The sequence below is a fragment of the Ursus maritimus genome, unplaced genomic scaffold (genome assembly GCF_017311325.1).
Source record: "Ursus maritimus isolate PB19 unplaced genomic scaffold, ASM1731132v1 scaffold_6, whole genome shotgun sequence".
Classification (NCBI taxonomy): Eukaryota; Metazoa; Chordata; class Mammalia; order Carnivora; family Ursidae; genus Ursus; species Ursus maritimus.
This window is the reverse complement of record NW_024426774.1, coordinates 55,962,711-55,983,100: the sequence shown is the minus strand read 5'-3', so window position 1 is coordinate 55,983,100 and position 20,390 is coordinate 55,962,711. Positions and strand designations below refer to the sequence as shown.

Sequence of the window (20,390 nt, the reverse complement as noted above, 5' to 3'; positions counted from 1 at the left end):
TGCATGTTCAGAAACTACCACCAGGAACACAGAACACCACCCCCAAAATAGTAGAATTGCAGAGATTGAGCCTTTGGGGGCTGAGGTATTAGGGAGGTTTCCTGGAGGCTTGGATGATCTCTCATGATTTTGGAATTCATGCTGGGCCACTAATTTCTAATTTTTTCCTCCTCATTTCTGCCTACCCTGCTCTAAATATGTTGAATGACACTTGAGATGTGTGTTTTGGAACAGTCTTATAATAATTAGGATGCTTTTAATTTCATGGAACAGAAAAGTACAAACACAGTTGGCTTAAAAAATGAGGCACTTACATCACATGAATCTTGAAGTGGGATGTTCCGGAGTTGGCTAATTGAGTATGAAGACTGCATCAGTCTTTCCTTCCTTGTCCTCTGCTTTCTTAAGCCTATCTTTCTCATTCTTAGGTTAGCTTCCCTTAAGGTCCCTGATGGCAGAAGTAACTGGAAGTGAGAGGTGGGCACATATGTCCAGGAGTGGAAAAGATACTATTTCTTTCCATGTGTCTCTTTTTTCAGTGAGGAGCACCTTTCTCCTAAGTCCTTTGGCAGACTATACCCTTGTGGCTCACTGGCCGGAATCATATTATGTTTCATGCTTAAACCAATCTCTGGGAAGGCTTTAGACCAATCTGGGCCTGGTGCCATCTCTAAAGCACATGGCCTTGGGGCAGACAATAGATGACAGAATAGCATTGTGTAGGGAGAAGAACGATGAGCATGGCTGCTACAAATGTGTTAAGGTAAGTGGAGTATACTTTATATCAGAGCTACTCAAAGCAATGCAGGTAGCATTCACTTATTAGAAATACTTATTCTCCCCACACCAGACCTACCCCCAGAGTCAGAATCCTCGGAGCTTGCCCAGGAATCTATGTTTTAACAAGCCCTCCAGGGGATTTGTGTGCACATTAAAGTTTTAGAAGCACTATTGAGATATCACAAATGAACTAAAATTGCAAACTTTAGGCATTCTGCTTTAGCACTTTCATTAACTTTGGGTACTCAAAAAGTTATTTCAACTTGGCCTTTAAGACAGGTCTGGCTAAGAAATTTGTATTTGTTTCTCATCAAATACAAATACCATCAATGAAGAAAGAGGTGGTATGATTGGGGTTGCAGCTTAGGGAGACCAATCCATTCTGCTTGGTACCACCAGATTAGAGTGACATATGGACAGACTGGTTAGAAAGCTGTTGTCATCATGACCAGGAGAGTGAAAATGAGAGGGAAGTTAAAGTAGCAGCAGTGGGAATGAAAAGCAATGAATGGAATTGTGGCAATTGAAGTATATAGTATTGGATTGATGTTATGTGAGGGGAAAGAAGGGAAGAGTCAACTGTGTTGAGGTTTATAGGTCACATAGCACTGACTAGGAGAATGTTCATATCATGAGGAGCAGGGAGGCGTATTTGGTTTAGATGATTTGGACATGTTGAGTTTGAGGTACCCAACCTGAGTATCCAGGTGGAAAAAGTCTAGAAGGCTGTAGGGAATGTGAGTCTGGAGCTCAGGAAAAAAGATCAGGATGCAAGGCACATATTTGGGAGTTATCAGTAATGAGACTGGTAAGGGAATAATTGAGGGGAAAAGTGGTCTGGACACGGAATCTTAGGAAACTCAGGGAGTAGGAAAAGAAAGAGCCAGTTTTGGAAATTGAGGCCTGGTCACAGAGGTAAGAAAAGATGTAGAGTAATGTTGGGTAATGGAATCCGAAGAAGAAAAGCTTTTCTAGGAGGAATATTCACAAATAACCAAGTTTAAGAACTGCAGTGAGAACCCGAAAGAGGATGATTAGCTTTAATTGGTCTTAAATCTAGTCAGAATATGTCCTCAACTTTATCCATGGGTATTTCCAGTTACCAGTACATTCTTAGAATTTTAAACTTACAGTAGTCCCCCCTTATCCGCTGTTACCTCAACTGAGGTCTGATGATCCTCCTCCTGACATACTCAGAAGGTCAATACAGGCATACCCCAGAGATATTTCAGGTTTAGTTCTGGACCACAGCAATAAAGCAAATACTGCAGTAAAGCGAGAGTCAAATGAGGTGGGGTTTTTTCTTTGTTTGTTTCCTGGTACATTTAAAAATTACGTTTATACTATACTGTAATCTATTAAGTGTGCAATAGCATTATGTCTAAAAAATATATATACCTTAATTAAAAATATTTTATTGCTAAAAAATGCTAACCATATCTGCACTTTCAGTGAGTCATAATCCCTGGTCACAGAACACCATAACAAAGATAACAATGATGAAAAAGTTTGAAATACTGTGAGTATACCAAAATATGACATGGAGACAGAAGTGGGCAGTTGCCATTGGAAAAATGGTGCTGACAGACTTGCTCAATGCAGGGTTACCACAGACCCTCAGTTTGTAAAAAAAAAAAAAAAAAAAAAAAAAAAAGGCAATGTTTGCAAAGTGCGAGAAAAGCAAAGTGCAATAAAACGAGGTATGCCTGCAATAGCCTAATGCTGTGTCACAATACCTGCCCCGTTTACCTCACTTCATCTCCTCTTGTAGGCGTTTTATCTTCTCACAAAGTCACAAGAAGGCTGAGTACAGTACAATATTTTGAGACCACATTCATATATTATTATAGTACATTACAATTATCCTATTTTATTGTTAATCTCTTAGTATGCTTAATTTATACATTAAACTTTATCATAGCTATGTATGTATAGGAAAAAACATAGTATATATGGGGTTCAGTACTATCTGCGGTTTCAGGCCATCCAGTGGGAGTCTTGGAACGCATCCCCTACGGATGAGTAGGGACTCTATCATACTTGGCTCACAGATCATTTCCTAGTTTAAGATTACGTGAGCTCTCCAATACTCTGACTTTGGGTTCCTCTCAATGTGGTTTCCAAGGAAGATTGGGACTGATAGATCTAATGAGTGGTTTATGGGGAGGTGGCCTGGGGAGAGCTCCAAACCTCTTTGTTGCTCTTGGTATTCTTTCTATAATCTTTCCATGGCCTGTGCATTGTGAAGCTAGCTTTCTCCTTTAGAATGTGAAATTGTTTTGTTTGTGCCAGTATCAGGATGTCAGGGAAGGGTGTTATGTATACCTCTTAGTTGATGAAATGGATGAAATGAAATACCTGAATTAAATGAAAACAATCACTTGTTACATTGAGTGTCTCCTACCTCTTGATTCTATTGCTTTCCTCTTCCTTTTTTTTTCTTTTTGGCTCCAGTTGGACAGGGCAAAGTCCACGATGTTGAAATTTTAGTTCTTGTGAACAAGGAAGAATTAGGAAATTGAGGTGGCAGAAAAACTTCTAAAAAAAAAAAAGTTACTGCCTGTTCTATCCTAAATTAAGTTATAATTAAGTCAAACGGACAATTCTAGTAAGCCCATGTGGAAGGGAGGTTCCTGTCTGTTCCATTGGGTATAAGAAGATGTTCTGATAGAAATGCATTTGGAGTGTTATTTTTGGATTTTGTGCCAAGGATTAAAGAGAGTCAGACTAGGAGGAAAAAATGAGCAGGATATTTCCATTTTACTGTGGTGGGATGGCACTCAGAATAAATTGGCTTTGCTTCTGAGCTCCAGCATTTGCTGGTTCTATGACCTGGGATAACTCATTTACCTATTTCAGCCTCAGTTTCCTCATCTGTAAAATGTTGAGGGTAGATGAAATGCTCCCTCTCATCTTAAAAATGTTTTGAGTTATGGGGCGCCTGGGTGGCATAGCGGTTGAGCGTCTGCCTTTGGCTCGGGGCGTGGTCCCGGTGTTGTGGGATCGGGCCCCACATCAGGCTCCTCTGCTATGAGCCTGCTTCTTCCTCTCCCACTCCCCCTGCTTGTGTTCCCTCTCTCACTGGCTGTCTCTATCTCTGTCGAATAAATAAATAAAATCTTTAAAAAAAAATGTTTTGAGTTATGACCAAGGAAATGAAAAAAATTTTTTTTAATTTCGCAGCTGTTCTTTTATTTTTTCAATTTTATTTTTATTTTTCTGAGAGAGAGAGCGTGTGTGCACACACAAGTAAGGGTTGGGGGAGGCCAGCAGAGTGAGAGGTAGAGAGAGAATCCTAAGCAGGCTCCATGCCCAGCACAGAGCCCAACATGGGGCTTGATCTCACAAGCCTGAGATTATGACCTGAGCCGGACCAAGAGTTGGTTGCTTAACTGACTAAGCCACCCAGGCACCCCGATAATGAAATGTTTGATTCCTAATCCACACTCTGTCCAAAGTCGAGGATGAGCAATTCTCTATTGCTAGGAAGTGAGAAGGGATAAAACATTTTGGGAGGTTAGGAATATTGCATTACTCAGGGGCTTCCTTAATTGACCTTCCATTAGAAACACACCTGCCCTTGCCAGAAGTGTAACCTGAGAATGTTAAGTCCAAGAAAGCTTTAAAGGTCTGTACTTCTTTTCCTACCAGATATTCCAGACCTTTATTAGAAAATTCAGGATGGGGGGGCGCCTGGGTGGCACAGCGGTTAAGCGTCTGCCTTCGGCTCAGGGTGTGATCCCGGTGTTATGGGATCGAGACCCACATCAGGCTCCTCTGCTATGAGCCTGCTTCTTCCTCTCCCACTCCCCCTGCTTGTGTTCCCTCTCTCGCTGGCTGTCTCTATCTCTGTCGAATAAATAAATAAAATCTTTAAAAAAAAAAAAGAAAATTCAGGATGGATAAGGAGGTCACTGCTAAGGGAAATGGTTTCTAGCTCTGTGCCTCCCAACTGTGTCAGGTGTTTAAGATAGACACCCTTCTTGATTAAGCATAAGTTCTTATTCTTGCATATGCTTTAATCCTTAAAAGCCCTTTTTTATTCTTTAGCCCCTAAAAACAAACAAACAAACAAACAAACAAAAAAACTCCCACAAAACTTCATAATAACACTGTGCAGAGGAAAGGGAAGGAAACAGCAGTGCAATAGGGTGGAAGAGGTGATAGGCTCTTTATAACGTTCTTTGTTTTATTAGCTGTTCATATCTGTAGAGTGGCTGGAAGGAATACAAATTGTTCTGTGTTTGCATTTGGTGCTATATCAAAGAAATGGGAGGAATAAAGGTTAGGGATATTTGTTACAACTTGAGTTTGAGTTTGAATCTGTGTCTGGTTTTTTTTTTTTTTTAAATCTATATCCTAAGGTTGAAGCTCCTGCACTGGCAAATACCACATGTAGCATTAAATGTGTCTTTCAACCAGCCAGCCTTATCTTGGCTTGATAGAGAGGATTGTGAGATGGGTTTTGTGTGTTTTGACCTTAAATCATGTAGAATGATAGGCAGTTGTTCTGCAGAGGAAGTCTCTAAAGCTTGGTGGGTTTTTTGTTCGATTTTTGTTTTTGTTTTTGTTTTTTTACTGTTCTCGTACAGCTATTACAGTTATCTTTAAACTTTGCAGTTACATTTATTGTTACCTCATCTTGGCATTTGCCCAGAATATAAATTATTTCCATCACTAATTTTTAGGAATGTGACTGGGAATGCTGGCTTTCAGGATCTAAACTTCAGCAACAGAGCAGCAAGTCTGTAGATGTCTTTGAGTCCAAGAAAAACTTTTTAAAAAAATCATTATAAAGTTCTTGATCTATTTTAATCCATCTGTGACACAGAATCAAAAAATTCATGTGTTCCTTAATTTAGAGGTTTTATATTTAGTAGAGTTTTCTTCTAAATTATTTCTTAAATATGGGAGTTGGCTTAGAGATTGGGGGAGAGATATCCCAGGTATACATGGGGCAACAGGGTGGGGGGTACTTAAACCTTGACAAATTTTAAATTGCAATTAAGTCAGCCAAGGGATGAACCTGTATAGTTGATGTCACATTAACTCTAGTTTAAAATGTTCTGCAGGAGTTTTTTAGTTACCTATCCTAGTTATGCATCTGCCCTCATCCACTGTCATGAATTTTTACACATGATAATCAAATTGCTACTAACTAGTGGAAACATACATTTAGGTTGTTTATGGAACACGCAGGTGTGTTTCTTAGCTCAAAGAAGTTATTTACGGACCACTGTTTGGGTCACTTAAAAGTTTTACGGGAGTCCATAAACTTAGTTGTGTTGTGGTTTATGCCTATAAAAAGAGCAGGTAGAAAATGGCTATTTTAGGATTAAATTGTGTGCTCTCACCGAATTTCCTTTTTTTTCCTCCTGGATTTCAGTATGACATAAAATAGATTTAAAAAGGTTTTTGAAGAATGATGTTAAGTATCTCATTTGTTAACATATTTAGGTATTTGGGAGAAGGAGAAGCTGTCCACATCAAATAAATTGCTTTAAGAGTTACATAATGTACTAATTTCTGCTCTCACAAGTATCTTAAAAATATTATGCTGGCTTTAACTTAAAAATAAATGTTTTCTTCTGCCCAGATAACAAAAGAACTTATGGTGGGGGCTCCTGGTTGGGTTAGTCAGTTAAGCGTGGGACTCTTGATTTTGGCTCAGGTCATGATCTCAGCCTCCTGGGATTGAGCCCCAAGTTGGGCTTCTTGATCAGCACAGTGTCTTCTTGAGATTCTCCCTCTCCCTCCCCCTCTACCCCTCCCCCTGCTCTTGCCTCTAAAATAAATAAATCTTTAAAAAAAATTTATGGTATCTGGGAGGGAGTATTTTTAGTTTTATTGAAATATGATTGTGCTAAATAGTTTGAGTTAGGTATTGAAGAAAAAAGGTAAGGTGAATAATAGTCTGATTATCCCTTATTTTGTAAGTAGTAGACAAGATAATTACTACCTAGATAGCTAAGCATGTAAAACAACCTGTGTTGACATTTTTTTCCCAAGGTACTTAGGCCTGGGATGTTTTCTTTTTTCTGTTTTTTTATTTTTATTTGTTTTCATCAGGCATTTCTGTCACCTTTAGTGAGTCACCTTTAGTGAGATCCATCTATCACAGAGATGCCCAGCTATGCCAAAAGCCCTGATTGTCTTGTCTAACAAAGATAAGCTTGAAAAGTCTTGGCTGAAATTGAGGACAAGAAGAGGGGAAGAGCCCTGTGTCCTTTTAAGTGAAAATTTTGATGCCAGAGACATAGAGGCGCCTGGGAATTGCTAGTATCTCTCAAGGGGTTATTCTTTAGTAAGGGATGTGAAACTGGAGTGGCTTCCTTTCTAAAATAAAAAGAATTCCTAAATTTTTTCATCTGGCCCGGAGAGGATGGGGTTTTTTGCTTCTGTGAAGTTGCTAAGCCCCTTCAGTTCTCTTATCAGGTGGTAGTTCCATAAGGGCATGTTCTGTAAAATATACCCTTATTAACATCATTCCAGTTGTTCTCATTTTTCTCTAGCTTTGATGGCTAAGAGGGAAACATTAGTAGAGCTGGAACTTATGCACAAGTAAATATTAATCCTTTTATTCCCACATGCGCCTTCTCCCCAAAAGTGTTTATTAGTGTTTTGGATATACTAGGAATGCATATAGGTGTACCAGATTTGAGGCCATATGGTTATATAGTCCTAATTAGTTGACACTACTGAAATCCTTCGAGAGGATGATGGGACCATAGGATTGAGCCCTTTTCAGTTGCTGGTGCACTAGAAATAAATCAGTTATAGCTTACCAGCTGTGTGAATGGCTGTCTGATTTTCCTGTTGGTGGTTTTATGTTTTTAAGATCTTAGAAAAGCCATGTCTCAAGATGGCGCGTCTCAGTTTCAAGAAGTCATTCGACAAGAACTAGAATTATCTGTGAAGAAGGAACTAGAAAAAATACTTACCACAGCACCATCACATGAGTTTGAGGTAAGGATTCTACAACGTTTTTGGCTTCCATCCATCAACATACTGAATTGCTATCATCCAGCCTGAAATAAGCACAAAATATAAGAGCAATAAAAAAAATTAAGATTGCTTAACAATTAAGGATTTTCAGCATTTGCCCATTGTTAAACCATTGTCCTTTCTTTTTTAATTCTAGGAAGTTTCTAAAGTCTAAAAGAATCAGAACAAAATTGTATTTGTTCCATGTTCTAATATCATTGGGTAGAAAAATGGATACCAGTATTCAGTTAGAATTGTGAGAAGTTTATCAACCATATATCCTGCTGCATGCCTTTTTCCAGAGAGCCAGTTCTAATAGAATCATGCTACTTTGTCAGCTATCATAGAGGTTTCCCAGCGTAGACAGGTATTTTTACTTTTCTGCTTATAAATCAATAGATCATCCTTTTCATTTTCAAATTTCAGTTTGTACTTAATGTTTTGAGTTTAGCTGTGTCTTGTTCCTTTTTCTTTAGATAAAGATTAATTTTCATTAAAAGTGGTAGAGAAAGATATTGGTGAATAAATGTGGAGATCCAATTGAAATTCCCATGGACTTAATGGTGTTCAGTTTACATGATACTGGTGGGAGATTTGGGGGATTATTTGCTTGTATTTCTTTAAGTGTGGTTCCTATGAGCTTTTCTTCCTCTTCACTTTTAAGTTGGGGATTTATATAAGAAAGTCTCTGCTCTACTTTATGTTTTAATAGTACAAGAATTTCATTGAAAGGTGTTTTAAATGTATAATATGTATCTACATTTATTAAATAGTAAGCATTCTGCTAGTTGTAATAAGAACTTCTGTTTTCATAGCACACTAAAAAAGACCTTGATGGATTTCGGAAGCTATTTCATAGATTTCTGCAAGAAAAGGGGCCTTCTGTAGATTGGGGAAAAATCCAGAGACCTCCAGAAGATTCGGTAAGTTTTAGATAAAATGTAGGAAAATTTAAGGTAATTTAAAACCTGGGTTTAAATTTGGGGGTGAGGTACTGTGGGTAAGAAGCATCACTTGAGACATAGACAGGAATTGTTTTGCATTCTCTTCCCTCATGCCAAAACTACAGAGGTAGCCTACTGCTTTCCTTCTGTTAGGCCCATCTTTCAGTCCTGCAGAGGACTTATGAAAGTCTAATCTCCCTATAACACTACCTTATAACTTTTTTTTCCTTTTTCTCTTTTTTTTTTTTTTTTAAGATTTGATTTATTTTTTTGACAGAGAGAGACACAGCCAGTGAGAGAGGGAACACAAGCATGGGGAGTGGGAGAGGAAGAAGCAGGTTCCCAGCAGAGCAGGAGCCCGATGCGGGGCTTGATCCCAGAACCCTGGGATCACGCCCTGAGCCGAAGGCAGACGCTTAATGACTGAGCCACCCAGGCGCCCCTCATAACTTTTTTTTTTTCTTAGAGATTTTATTGGAGAGAGAGAGAGAGAGTGCGCGTGCGTGCGCTCAAGACGGGGGAGGGGCAGAGGGAGAAGCAGACTCCCTGCTGAGCAGGGAGCCTGATGCAAGGCTCAGTCCCAGGACCCTGAGATCATGACGGGAGCCAAAGGCAGATGCTTTAACTGACTGAGCCACCCAGGAACCCCATCACTACTTCATAACATAACATCCCTGAATATGAGATAATTCTTTTGCAAAGTACCAAACACACAGTAAGAGCTTTATTTATGTTCTTTTCTTCCTTCCCTCTCCCAAACCATCTGATTTCTCATAGCCTTTAGTGTCTTACACAGATGCTAAGTCACCTACCTAAAGCTCTCCTCATGCTTTCAAACCATCTTTACAGCTATATTTCCCCTGCCTGCTTTTCACACGTTGTATTTCCCTGCTTCTAGACCTCTGTGTATGTCATTTCCTTGGAATACTTTGGTCTCTTCACCTATCAAAATCCTGCTCATTCTTTGAGGCTCAGTCCAAATGCCTCCACCTCTGTCATCGACCTCTAGCCTAAAGCTGTTCTGAAGAAGTGTAGTACAGTAGTATTAGAGGAACAAATCCTAGTTTTACTATTTATGAGTTTTATGTAAAATGAGAATAATACCAAGTGACTTAGGTACTTTACAGGGTTGCCATGAGGCTTTATTAAAAGGTGTATGTAAACCATGAAGCATTTTTCAGATACTAGTGGTTATTTTGACCATCATGTGGCATTTAGCTGGCTTGAGTAATAGTTGATTGTATGCATGTGTTGTCTTCTTGCAAGACCTTGAAGCCAGGAACCCTGTGTCCTGAGCAAATGTTTGCTGAATGGATGATCTAAATGCAGTTATTGTCTAGGGAATAGGTTTTGTTAACATATTGACCTTTCTTTCCTTTCCCATTTGACATCTGCTGCTTTGTAGCTCGTTTTGTTGCAGGTAGAAGAGATTTGGTAGAGTGGAGCAATTGTATGTAGATAGTTTATCTCTTAAATGTCTACAGTCTTAGGTAATCTAATATTGGTTTTAAAACAACGCTGTTTAGAGCAGGGGTGTGGCAGAGTACTACCTGAAGGCTACTCCATTGACTGTGTAAAGTTTTATTGGAACATAACTCCACACATTAATTTATATACCATTTATGGTGGCTTAAGCTAATGGAGTCCCTCATATTTTTTCCTGAGGAAATCTTAAATATAGTTCCTGGTTAGGAGTACTTTTATTTCCAGTATGTGGACAGTGCTTTTCAGTTTTTAAACTTGTTAAAATTATTAATTACATGCTCTTTGTTAAAAAAAAGAAGAAGAAGAAAAGAAACAAGCTAAAAAAAGAAATCCCACCTAAGCATTCAACTGGAGGAGTCTCTCATTTTTTATGTTGAAGTTAAAATTCTTGCCTATGATGCTTGCCAATTACTGTGTGTGTGTGTGTGTGTGTGTGTGTGTGTGTAATGTCCACTGTTTTGGTCTTTGATTCGTTGGCCTTAGTGAATGAAATATGATTTATTTTTCTAATTTTAAGTATAGAATGAATCTCCTGAAAAAGAGTAATAAGAGAATTCTTCTGGATAGTATATAGTTTTAAAAAAGGAACTATGTAGGGGCGCCTGGGTAGCACAGTGGTTGGGCGTCTGCCTTTGGCTCGGGGCGTGATCCCAGTGTTCTGGGTTTGAGCCCCACATCGGGCTCCTCCGCTGGGAGCCTGCTTCTTCCTCTTGCACTCCCCCTGCTTGTGTTCCCTCTCTCGCTGGCTGTCTCTGTCAAATAAATAAATAAAATCTTTAAAAAAAAAAAAAAAAAAAAGGAACTATTTGTAAATTGTCAGATTTTTAAAAATGTTTGTGAATTGGCCTAAAATTATAACAAAACTTTAGGCAAGTGTATTTCTCTTCTCTTAAGTAACTATAATTTTTGCCTAGGAATTTATTCCTCATTGAAGTAACTTCATTTTTCTAATTAACGATGAACCTGAGTGTAAAGGTATGGTTAATTCTTGCTTGCATATCTGGACTTTTTTGGTTATTTCCTATATAAATGTAACCGTTTGATGCCTACCTTGAAGGAAGGCACACAAATTTGTTACTTCCAGTATATTTTAAGGTACAAGATTCTGCTTTGCCAGTGAGAAATCTACCTTTGCGTATTTTGAGAGAAGATTGTGATATGAAGAAGGGTTTCTTGGAATAGGGATTGTAGGGTGGGGAAGGAAGGAAGGGAGGGATCAGAACCACCTAGCGATTTTTCCAGTTCAGTACTACCATTCCCAATAAGGTTCTGACAAACACTTTCAAGAGACTTTGTGCCGGTAGTGAGCCATAGTTACTGATAGGAATGTAGAATTGATAAATGCGGAAAAAGAATAAGTAAAGTCTTTTCTCTGTAGTGTAAGTCTTCATTAAAAATTTTGAAACCTGGGTTTTAAGCATCTTTAAAAAAATATGTTTATAATCCTATATGTCCTTAATGTTGAAGGTTTCAGAGTTCAGAGGCAAAAGATAAATTTCCCTTTTATATCCTGAGCTTCTTAAGGCCACAGATGTTACACTCTGTATGTTAACAACTTTTGCAAGTAGTCTGAGAATACAGATCATGGGACAATGTTGTTCACCTTGCTTCCTTACATTCCTCCAGTTCCCTTTCTCCTTATCCCCCTCCCTACAGATTATCAGTCTCTTGTCATAGATATTATACAGAGATCAGTTTTCCTCTCAAAGCATAACTTTCTTTAGTACAGACGGGTTTTTTTTTTTAGATTTTATTTATTTATTTGAGAGAGAGCGCACAGAGGAGAGTGAGAGGAAGAAGCAGACTCCCCGTTGAGCTCCCTGCTCATGGAAGCTGGATCCCTTGACCCTGATATCATGAGCTGAGCCAAACGCAAACACTTAACCAACTAAGCCACCCAGGTGCCCCTGTACACATAGGTTTTTGTTTTTTAAATGTAGATGATACTTTAGCCTCCTAACTTAAAAGAAATTATTGTGGGATAATAGTTATTTCGAGTAATATTTCACATGTCAGCCTTCCATCAAAGCTGTGCTCATAAACACTGTCATAATAGAGTATCTCTGTTTTTATATAGGAGTTGGTGACTACTAGTTGGCCATCTTGTTTTATAAATAAAGTTTTATTGGAACACAGCCTACAGCTACTGTCCTGTGACAATGGCAGAGTTGAATAGTTGTAATGAGACCATGTGGCCTACATAACCTTAACATATTTCCTTCCTGGTTCTTTATGGAAAAATTTTGCTGACCCCATTTTAGTATACTTATTTTCAGAAGTTCTTCAGTAGTTTTCTTTACTTCTTTGGCCTCCAGAAAACTGACCTTAAGTGCCATTTTCAGTTCAGATGATTAATTTTTAGATAAAAATATTTTTTATAAAATACTAGAGTGAATGATATGCTTATAGATAGGCATTGAAATTTTATGTTGTCACATTTTACTCACTCTTGCCTACTGTGTTGAATACTTCATTTTAGCTCTGTTGGTAAGCATATACATGTGTTGTTGTTTTTTTAATTTTTGTTTTTTGTTGAAGTATAGTTGACACATAATGTTACATTAGTTTCAGGTATACAATATAGTGATTCCTGACAATTTTATACATTATGCTGTGCTCACCACAAGTGTAGCTACCATCTGTCCCCATACAGTACTATTATAATACCATTGCTTATACTCACTCTGCTGTACCTTTTATTCCTATAACTTGCGCATTGTTTAATAGGAAGCCTGTGTCTCCCACTCCTCTACCCCTACTTTGCCCACCCCTGCCCCTTTTGCAACCATTAGTTTGCTCTGCACATACATGTTTTTTTGAAAAGCCTATTGAGTCCATGGGTGCCTGGCTGGCTCAATTGGTAGAGCATCTGACTCTTGATCTTAGGGTCATGAGTTCAAGCCCCACATTGGGCATGGAGCCTACTTAAAAAAAATAAGGAGTCCATATTTTATTGAATTATGGCTAAGAAAAAAGAACTCAATTTATGGAGTTATGGTATAATGCTTTGCTCTAATTTTGTGAATATTAACTATATAAATGTTATAATCAAGGTGTATCTTGATATTTAGCTATATAAACAAAAGAAGGTTTTATAACAATGTATTAAGATAAATGTTTTGGATTAGAGCAAGGAAGGACCCATGAGCATGTACAGCTTCATTTGACCATTTCATTGTTTTCTAGAGAGGCTGTGATTATCTTGTTCCTGACCAAACTTAATGTTTGAGTTTATATGTTGGATGGAGAGGGATGGGAACTAGATAAAAGAAACAAGGAGGTACAGAGCCTGCCTAAGAAGGTACTGTGGACTGCCTAAGAAGGTTCCTAAGAAGGAACACAAGCAGGGGGAGTGGGAGAGGAAGAAGCAGGCTCCCAGCAGAGGAGCCCAATGTGGGGCTTGATCCCAGGACTCCGGGATCACGCCCTGAGCTGAAGGCAGACTCTTAACAACTGAGCCACCCAGGCGCCCCTGGGCCTGTGATTTTTAATTCCATTTTGGTTACTTATTTATTTCACTACAGAAATAGTATTGGTAAATATGTGGCCATTTTAATGTCAGTTCCATGATTAGCTTTGAGAGACTCCAGGTAGTTGTGTTGGACCAGGGTCTCTAATGACTACCCTTCTGTCTAGAACAGAGGACAATCCAGTCCCACAATATTGAGTTCCTTGGGAAAATCATAACATGGATATAGATGGTAGTACCACTCTGTGAACATGCTATTGCCCCCTGCCCAACCCCCTACCCACAGAGATTCTTTTTGGACCTTGGATCATGTTTTTCAAGACCTAATACAGAAATTTTATTTATTACAATCTCCAAGTTTATTTTGTATGTAGGCATTTTATGTCTTATGATCAGATGAAAAAAATATATTTGTGAGGTTCTCCTATCTCACCTCTTCAACTGTGGTACAACTGAGGGAATTTACATTTATTTACTGTACAATAGCCCTGAACCTATGAGATTGGTTTTGGGAGAATTTTTATATAAAACAAGATGGATGGACCAAGCCTACCTATAATCCTGTCTGCCCTGTAATTCCTTGGGGATATTTTACAGTTCAAATCCATGTTGACCCTTGAACAAGATGGGTTTGAACTATGTGGGTCCAGTTATGCATGAGTTTTTTACAATATTGTAAATGTATTTTCTCTTCCTTATGATTTTCTTTTCTCTAGCTTACTTTCTTAAAAGAATACAATATATAATACATATACAAAATATATGTTGATCTATTTTATTGGTAAGGCTTCCAGTTAAGAGTAGGCTATTAGGGGCACCTGGGTGGCGCAGTTATTAAGCATCTGCCTTCGGCTCAGGACGTGATCCCGGCGTTATGGAATCGAGCCCCACATCAGGCTCCTCCGCTATGAGCCTGCTTCTTCCTCTCCCACTCCCCCTGCTTGTGTTCCCTCTCTAGCTGGCTGTCTCTGTCTCTGTCAAATAAATAAACAAAATCTTAAAAAAAAAAAAAAGAGTAGGCTATTAGTAGTTAACTTTTGGGGTAATCAGAAGTTAATACACAGATTTTTGACTGCATAGGAGGTTGGTGCCCCAACCTCTCACATTGTTTAAGGGTCAACTGTAATTTCTTTTCCTTATTTTAGATGAGATGTGGACAGCAGACTCTCTGCTTGTCCCACTTTGTAGTCAAGATGAGACTGGAATGTTTATACCAGGTTTCTCAACGTGGGAGGTCTTTGCAGGGATTTTAAGCCCTTTAGATTTCTTGAAATTACAGGTAAAACTGTATAAATACAGTTTTTTTTCAGGATTTCCTAGCTTCCATCAGATTCTCAAAGAGTTTTATGACCTATAAAGGTTAAGAACTTCTCTCTCTCTCTCTCTCTTTTAATGCAAATTACTCTTTTGAATCTCATTGACGAAACTCTAATTGGCCTCTGCCAGTTACTAGCTGCTAGGGCTACAAAAATAAGTCTTCTCTCTTCAGCATTTTGGCCTCAAGTTTGGAGGAAATGGGCCCAGAAATGGCTAACTACAGAGCAGTGCGATAAACAGTCCCTAGGGTGCTCTGGAAGCATCTAACTTTCGTGAGGGCTCAGGAAAGACATCCTCATGTTAAGGTAGTCTCCTGAGTAATCTTGAAGCAAGGCTTCTCTGAGGATGGGAGCAAAATTAAAGAGGAAAAAAAAAAGCCTCGAGAATAGTAGGAGTATAGAAATCATAGGCTTTTACGATGTAGCTTAGCTTCTAGTTGTAGAGCATATGGTGGGTATGTCTGCTTCCCCAAGTCTAGAGCCAGATGCTGTTTCTCCTTATCTGCCTTATCTTATTGTGGCTCCTGTTCACTGGCTGACATTCTCAGCCAGTGGGTTCCACTGGAGAGATGTCAGAAACTACAATTTCCATTGAAGAGAGACATCAATGATGGAAGATTGGAACAGAATTTAAAAACCATGCTTCACTATATACCTCAAACAGTTCGTTTAGATTTTTCAACATTGTAAAACATAAACCCAAAATAGATTGAAATTAGATACTTATTCTTGGTTTGGGGGGGGTTGGTAATTTTAACAAACCTTATAAGTTTAATCAGCATTTTAGCTGTTAATGGCTTTTATTTTTGAATGTCAGGTTTATTGAGGTGTAATTTTTTACCTATAATTTTTTACCTATAATTTACATATAATAAACGTAACCCGTTTTAGTGTTAAGTGTTATGAGTTTTGGTAAATGCACACAATCATGTAACTACCATCAAAATAAAAAAATAGAACTTCATCATCCCCAATAATTCCTTTGTGCCATTTTAAAATACACTGCTTCTTAAACCCTGGCATGGTTCTGTTTCCCACTTTACCTCTTCCCTTAAACACACAAGCTGAGCAAATATGTATCTTTCTAAAATATTGCCTTTTCCTTCATTCATACTTCTCCCAAGGAAGAGGTCAGCCTAGTTTCACCCTCAGCTGGTCTTTCTCTTAACCTTTATCCACCCACCCACACCTGTACCTTAATCTTCTGTAAAGATTTTTATAGCTTCTGGCCTTTCCCACTTCCCTACCTTCATTCTTCCAGAGCTGCTCCAGCAATGTGAATTACATAATTAAACTAACAGTGTATTCTACACTGCTTTAATGACTGACTATTTAGTATCACAGAGTTTAAAGCTAGTATACAGCATAAACAGGATGACGTTAAGAGGCTTCATTTTTATTTTTTAGGGAATTTGGGATTGTCACATTTACTTTAAGGCATTTTTTGTCCACAGACTAACAGGAGGGTGGGATTATACGAAACATACAAGTCTGATTTTAGTAAAGAACAGTCCTAGTCAATAAGCTGGTTAGGTTGGATTTTGAACCTCTTATCTCTTCTATTAAAACTTTTTTTCCAGTTCCCTGGGTTATCTACCGTTGTCTTTTCTAATCCATGCTGAAGTGGAAAGTTCTTTGAAAACTACCATTTTAGCTGGTAAGGATATGGGCCAAAATGCCCCACAAGGTTAACTACTACTTTATAACTTCAGCTGACTTCTATAAAAAGGCTTATGAATATAGACCTTTTTGTAGTGTTTGACTTTTTCTTTTACTATCTGCATATATTACTTTTTTCAAGTTTTTATTTAAATTCCGGTTAACATACAGTGTAATATTAGTTTCAGGTATAGAATTTAGTGATTCATCACTTACATACAACACCCAGTGTTCATCATAACAGGTGCCCTCCTTAATACCCATCACCCATTTAACCCATTGCACTGCTCATCTCCCCTCCAGTAACCCTCAGTTTGTTCTTTATAGTTGAGTCTGTTCTCTGGTTTGCCTCTCTCTTTCTCTGCCCCCCCCCACCATGTTCATCTGTTTTGTTTCTTAAATTCCACATGACTGAAATCATACGGTTATCTTTCTCTGACAGACTTATTTCACTTAGCATAATACTCCCTAGCTCCACCCACATTGTTGCAAATGGCAAGATTTCATTCTTTTTGATGGCTGAGTAGTATTCCACACACACACACACACACCCACACATACACACCATATCTTCTTTGTTCATTCTTCAGCCAATGGGCATTTGGGCTCTTTCCATAATTTGGGTATTGTTGATAATGCTGCTATAAATATTGGGGTGCATGTACTTTACTGATACTTTGAATCAGTATTTATTATATCCTTTAGGTAAATACCTAGTAGTACAGTTGCTGGGTCATAGGGTCGTTCTATTTTTAACTTTTTGAGGAACCTCCATACTGTTTTCCAGAGTGGCTGTAATAGTTTGCATTTCCACCAACAGTATAAGAGGGTTCCCCTTTCTCTGCATCCTTACCAACATTTGTTGTTTCCTGTGTTGTTAATTTTAGCCATTCTGACTGGTGTGTGGTGGTATCTCTTTGTAGTTTTGATTCGTATTTCCCTGATGGTGAGTGATGTTGACCATCTTTCCATGCGTGTGTTTGCCATCTGTATGTCTCCTTTGGAAAAATGTCTATTCGTATCTTCTACCCTTTTTTTAAGTGGGTTATTTGTTTTTTGGGTTATTGAGTTTTATAAGTTCTTTATATATTTTGGATATTAAACTAACCCTTTATCAGATGTCATTTGCAAATATCTTCCCCCATTCTGAAGTTGCCTTTTAGTTTTATTTCCTTTGTTGTGCAGAAGTATTTTATCTTGATGAACTCCCAGTAGTTTATTTTTGCTTTTGTTTCCCTTGCCTCAGGAGACATATCTAGCAAGAAGTTGCTACAGCTGATGTCAAAGAGGTTACTGCCTGTGTTCTCCTCTAGGATTTTGATAGATTCCTGTCTCACATTTAGGTCTTTCATCCATTTTGAATTTATTTTTATGTATGGTGTAAGAAAGTAGTCCAGTTTCATTCTTTTGCCCGTTGTTGTCCAGTTTTCCCAACACCATTTGTTGAAGAGACTTCCTTTTTCTATTGGATATTCTTTCCTGCTTTAGCAAAGATTAGTTGACCATCTAATTATGGGTTCATTTTTGGGTTTTCTATTCTGTTCTCTTGATCTATGTGTCTGTTTTTGTGCCAGTACCATACTGTCTTAATGATTGCAACTTTGTAATATAACTTGAAGTCTGAAATTGTGATGCCTCCAGCTTTGCTTTTGTTTTTCAAGATTGCTTTGTCTATTTGGGGTCTTTTGTGGTTCCATACAAATTTTAGGATTATTTATTCTAGCTCTGAAAAAATGCTATTAATATTTTGATAGGGATTACATTAAATGTGTAGATTGCTTTGGGTCATATGGATGTTTTAACAATATTTGTTCTTCCAATTCATGAGCATGGAATGTCTTTCCATTTCTTTGTGTCATCTTCAGTTTCTTTCATCAGTGTTTTACAATTTTCAGAGTATAGGACTTTCACCTCTTTGGTTAAGATTATTCCTAGGTATCTTATGATTTTTGGTGCAATTGTAAACGGGATCGATTCCTTTGATTTCTCTTTCTGCAGCATCATTACTGGTATCTAGAAATGCAACAGATTTCTGTACATTGATTTTGTATCTTGCAACTTTACTGAATTTGTGTGTCAGTTCTAGCAATTTTTTTGGTGGAGTCTTTTGGGTTTTCTATATAGAGTATCATGTCATCTGCAAATACTGAAAGTTTGACCTCTTTCTTGTTGATTTGGATGCCTTTTATTTCTTTTTGTTGTCTGATTGCTGAGGCTAGGACTTCTTGTACTATGCTGAACAACATTGGTGAGAGTGGACATCCCTGTCTTGTTCCAGACATTAGAGGAAAAGCTATCAATTTCCTCATTGAGGATGATATCAGCTGTGGGTTTTTCATATATGGCCTTAATGATATTTAAGTATGATCCCTCTATCCCTACTTTCTTGAGGGATTTTATCATGAATGGATGTTGTACTTTGTCAGATGCTTTTTCTGCATCTGTCAAGAGGATCATATAGTTCTTATCATTTCTTTTATTAATGTGGTATAATATGTTGATTGATTTGCAAATATTGAACCACGCTTGCAGCTCAGGAATAAATCCCACTTGATTGTGGTGAATGTTTCTTTTAATGTACTGTTGGATTCGATTTGCTAGTATCTTGTTGAGAATTTTTGCAGCCATGTTCATCAGGGATATTTGTAGTTCTTTTTTAGTGGAGTCTTCATCTGGTTTTTGGAATTAGGGTAATGCTGGCTTCATAAAATGAGTTTGGAAGTTTTCCTTCCCTTTTTTGGGGGGAGGGGAATCGTTTGAGAAGAATGGGTATTAATTCTTTAAATGTTTGGCCCTGGACTTTTGTTTGTTGGAAGATTTTTGATTACTGATGAATTTCTTTCCTGGTTGTCGGTCTGTTCTGGTTTTCTATTTTTCCTGTTTCAGTTTTGGTAATTTATATGTTTCTATGAATTTATCCATTTTTTCCATATTGTCCGATTTGTTGGCATATAATTTTTCATAATATTCTCTTAAAATTCTATTTCTTGTTGTTTGTTATTTCTCCTCTCTATTTGTAATTTTATTTATTTGGGTCCTTTCTCTTTTCTTGATAAGTCTGGCTAGGGATTATCAATTTTATTCATTTTTTCAAAGAACCAGCTCCCAGTTTCATTGATGTGTTCTTTTGTTTTTTTAGTTTCTATATTATTTATTTCTGCTCTGAGCTTTCTTATTTCTCTCTTTCTGCTGGCTTTAGGCTTCATTTGTTCTTTTTCTAGCTCCTTTTGGTGTGAGGGTTAGGTCGTTTGAGATATTTCTTGCTTCTTGAGATAGGCCTGTATTGCTATATACCTTTTTCTGAGGACTACTTTTGCTGCATCCCAGAGATTTTGGACCACTGTGTTTTCATTTTCATTTGTTTCCATGTATTTTTTTAAAAAGTTCTTCTTTGATTTCCTGGTTGGCCCATTCATTCCTTAATAGCATGTTCTTTAACCTCCATGTATTTGTGATCTTTCCAAATTTTTTCTTATGGTTGACTTCTACGTTCACAGCATTGTGGTCAGAAAAGATGCATGGTATGATTTTAATCTTTTTTGTACTGGTTGAGGCCTGATTTGTGACCTAGTATATGATCTGTTCAGGACAGTTTCCCATGTGCACTTGAAAAGAATGTGTATTCTGCTTTAGGATGAAATGTTCTGAATATATCTGTTAATTTTTATCTGGTCCAGTGTGTCATTCAAAGCCATTGTTTCCTTGTTGATTGTCTACTTCGATGATCTGTCCATTGATGTAAGTCAGGTGTGA

At 37.8% G+C, this 20,390-nt stretch overlaps 2 protein-coding genes across 5 annotated transcripts in view; one reads left to right on the top strand and one right to left on the bottom strand.

Annotated features, from left to right (window-relative positions):
- UGP2 (UDP-glucose pyrophosphorylase 2) overlaps positions 1–20,390 on the top strand; it is a 67,746-nt gene that overhangs the window by 9,285 nt on the left and 38,071 nt on the right. For all 3 annotated transcript variants that reach the window (XM_008699923.2, XM_040623421.1, XM_008699922.2), the window contains exons 2-3: positions 7,619–7,746; positions 8,580–8,687. In XM_008699923.2, coding sequence (XP_008698145.1) covers positions 7,633–7,746; positions 8,580–8,687 — 222 coding nt within the window. In that variant the 5' untranslated portion in view covers positions 7,619–7,632. The remainder of the gene's footprint in view (positions 1–7,618; positions 7,747–8,579; positions 8,688–20,390) is intronic.
- VPS54 (VPS54 subunit of GARP complex) overlaps positions 7,754–20,390 on the bottom strand; it is a 136,079-nt gene continuing 123,442 nt past the window's right edge. The window contains exon 24 of one of the 2 annotated variants that reach the window (XR_005832955.1): positions 7,754–7,808. Coding sequence is in view for 1 of the 2 variants with exons in the window: in XM_040623418.1 (XP_040479352.1) it covers positions 7,781–7,808 (28 nt within the window). In the remaining variant the exon portion in view is untranslated. The remainder of the gene's footprint in view (positions 7,809–20,390) is intronic. The other variant, XM_040623418.1, reaches the window with a different exon arrangement.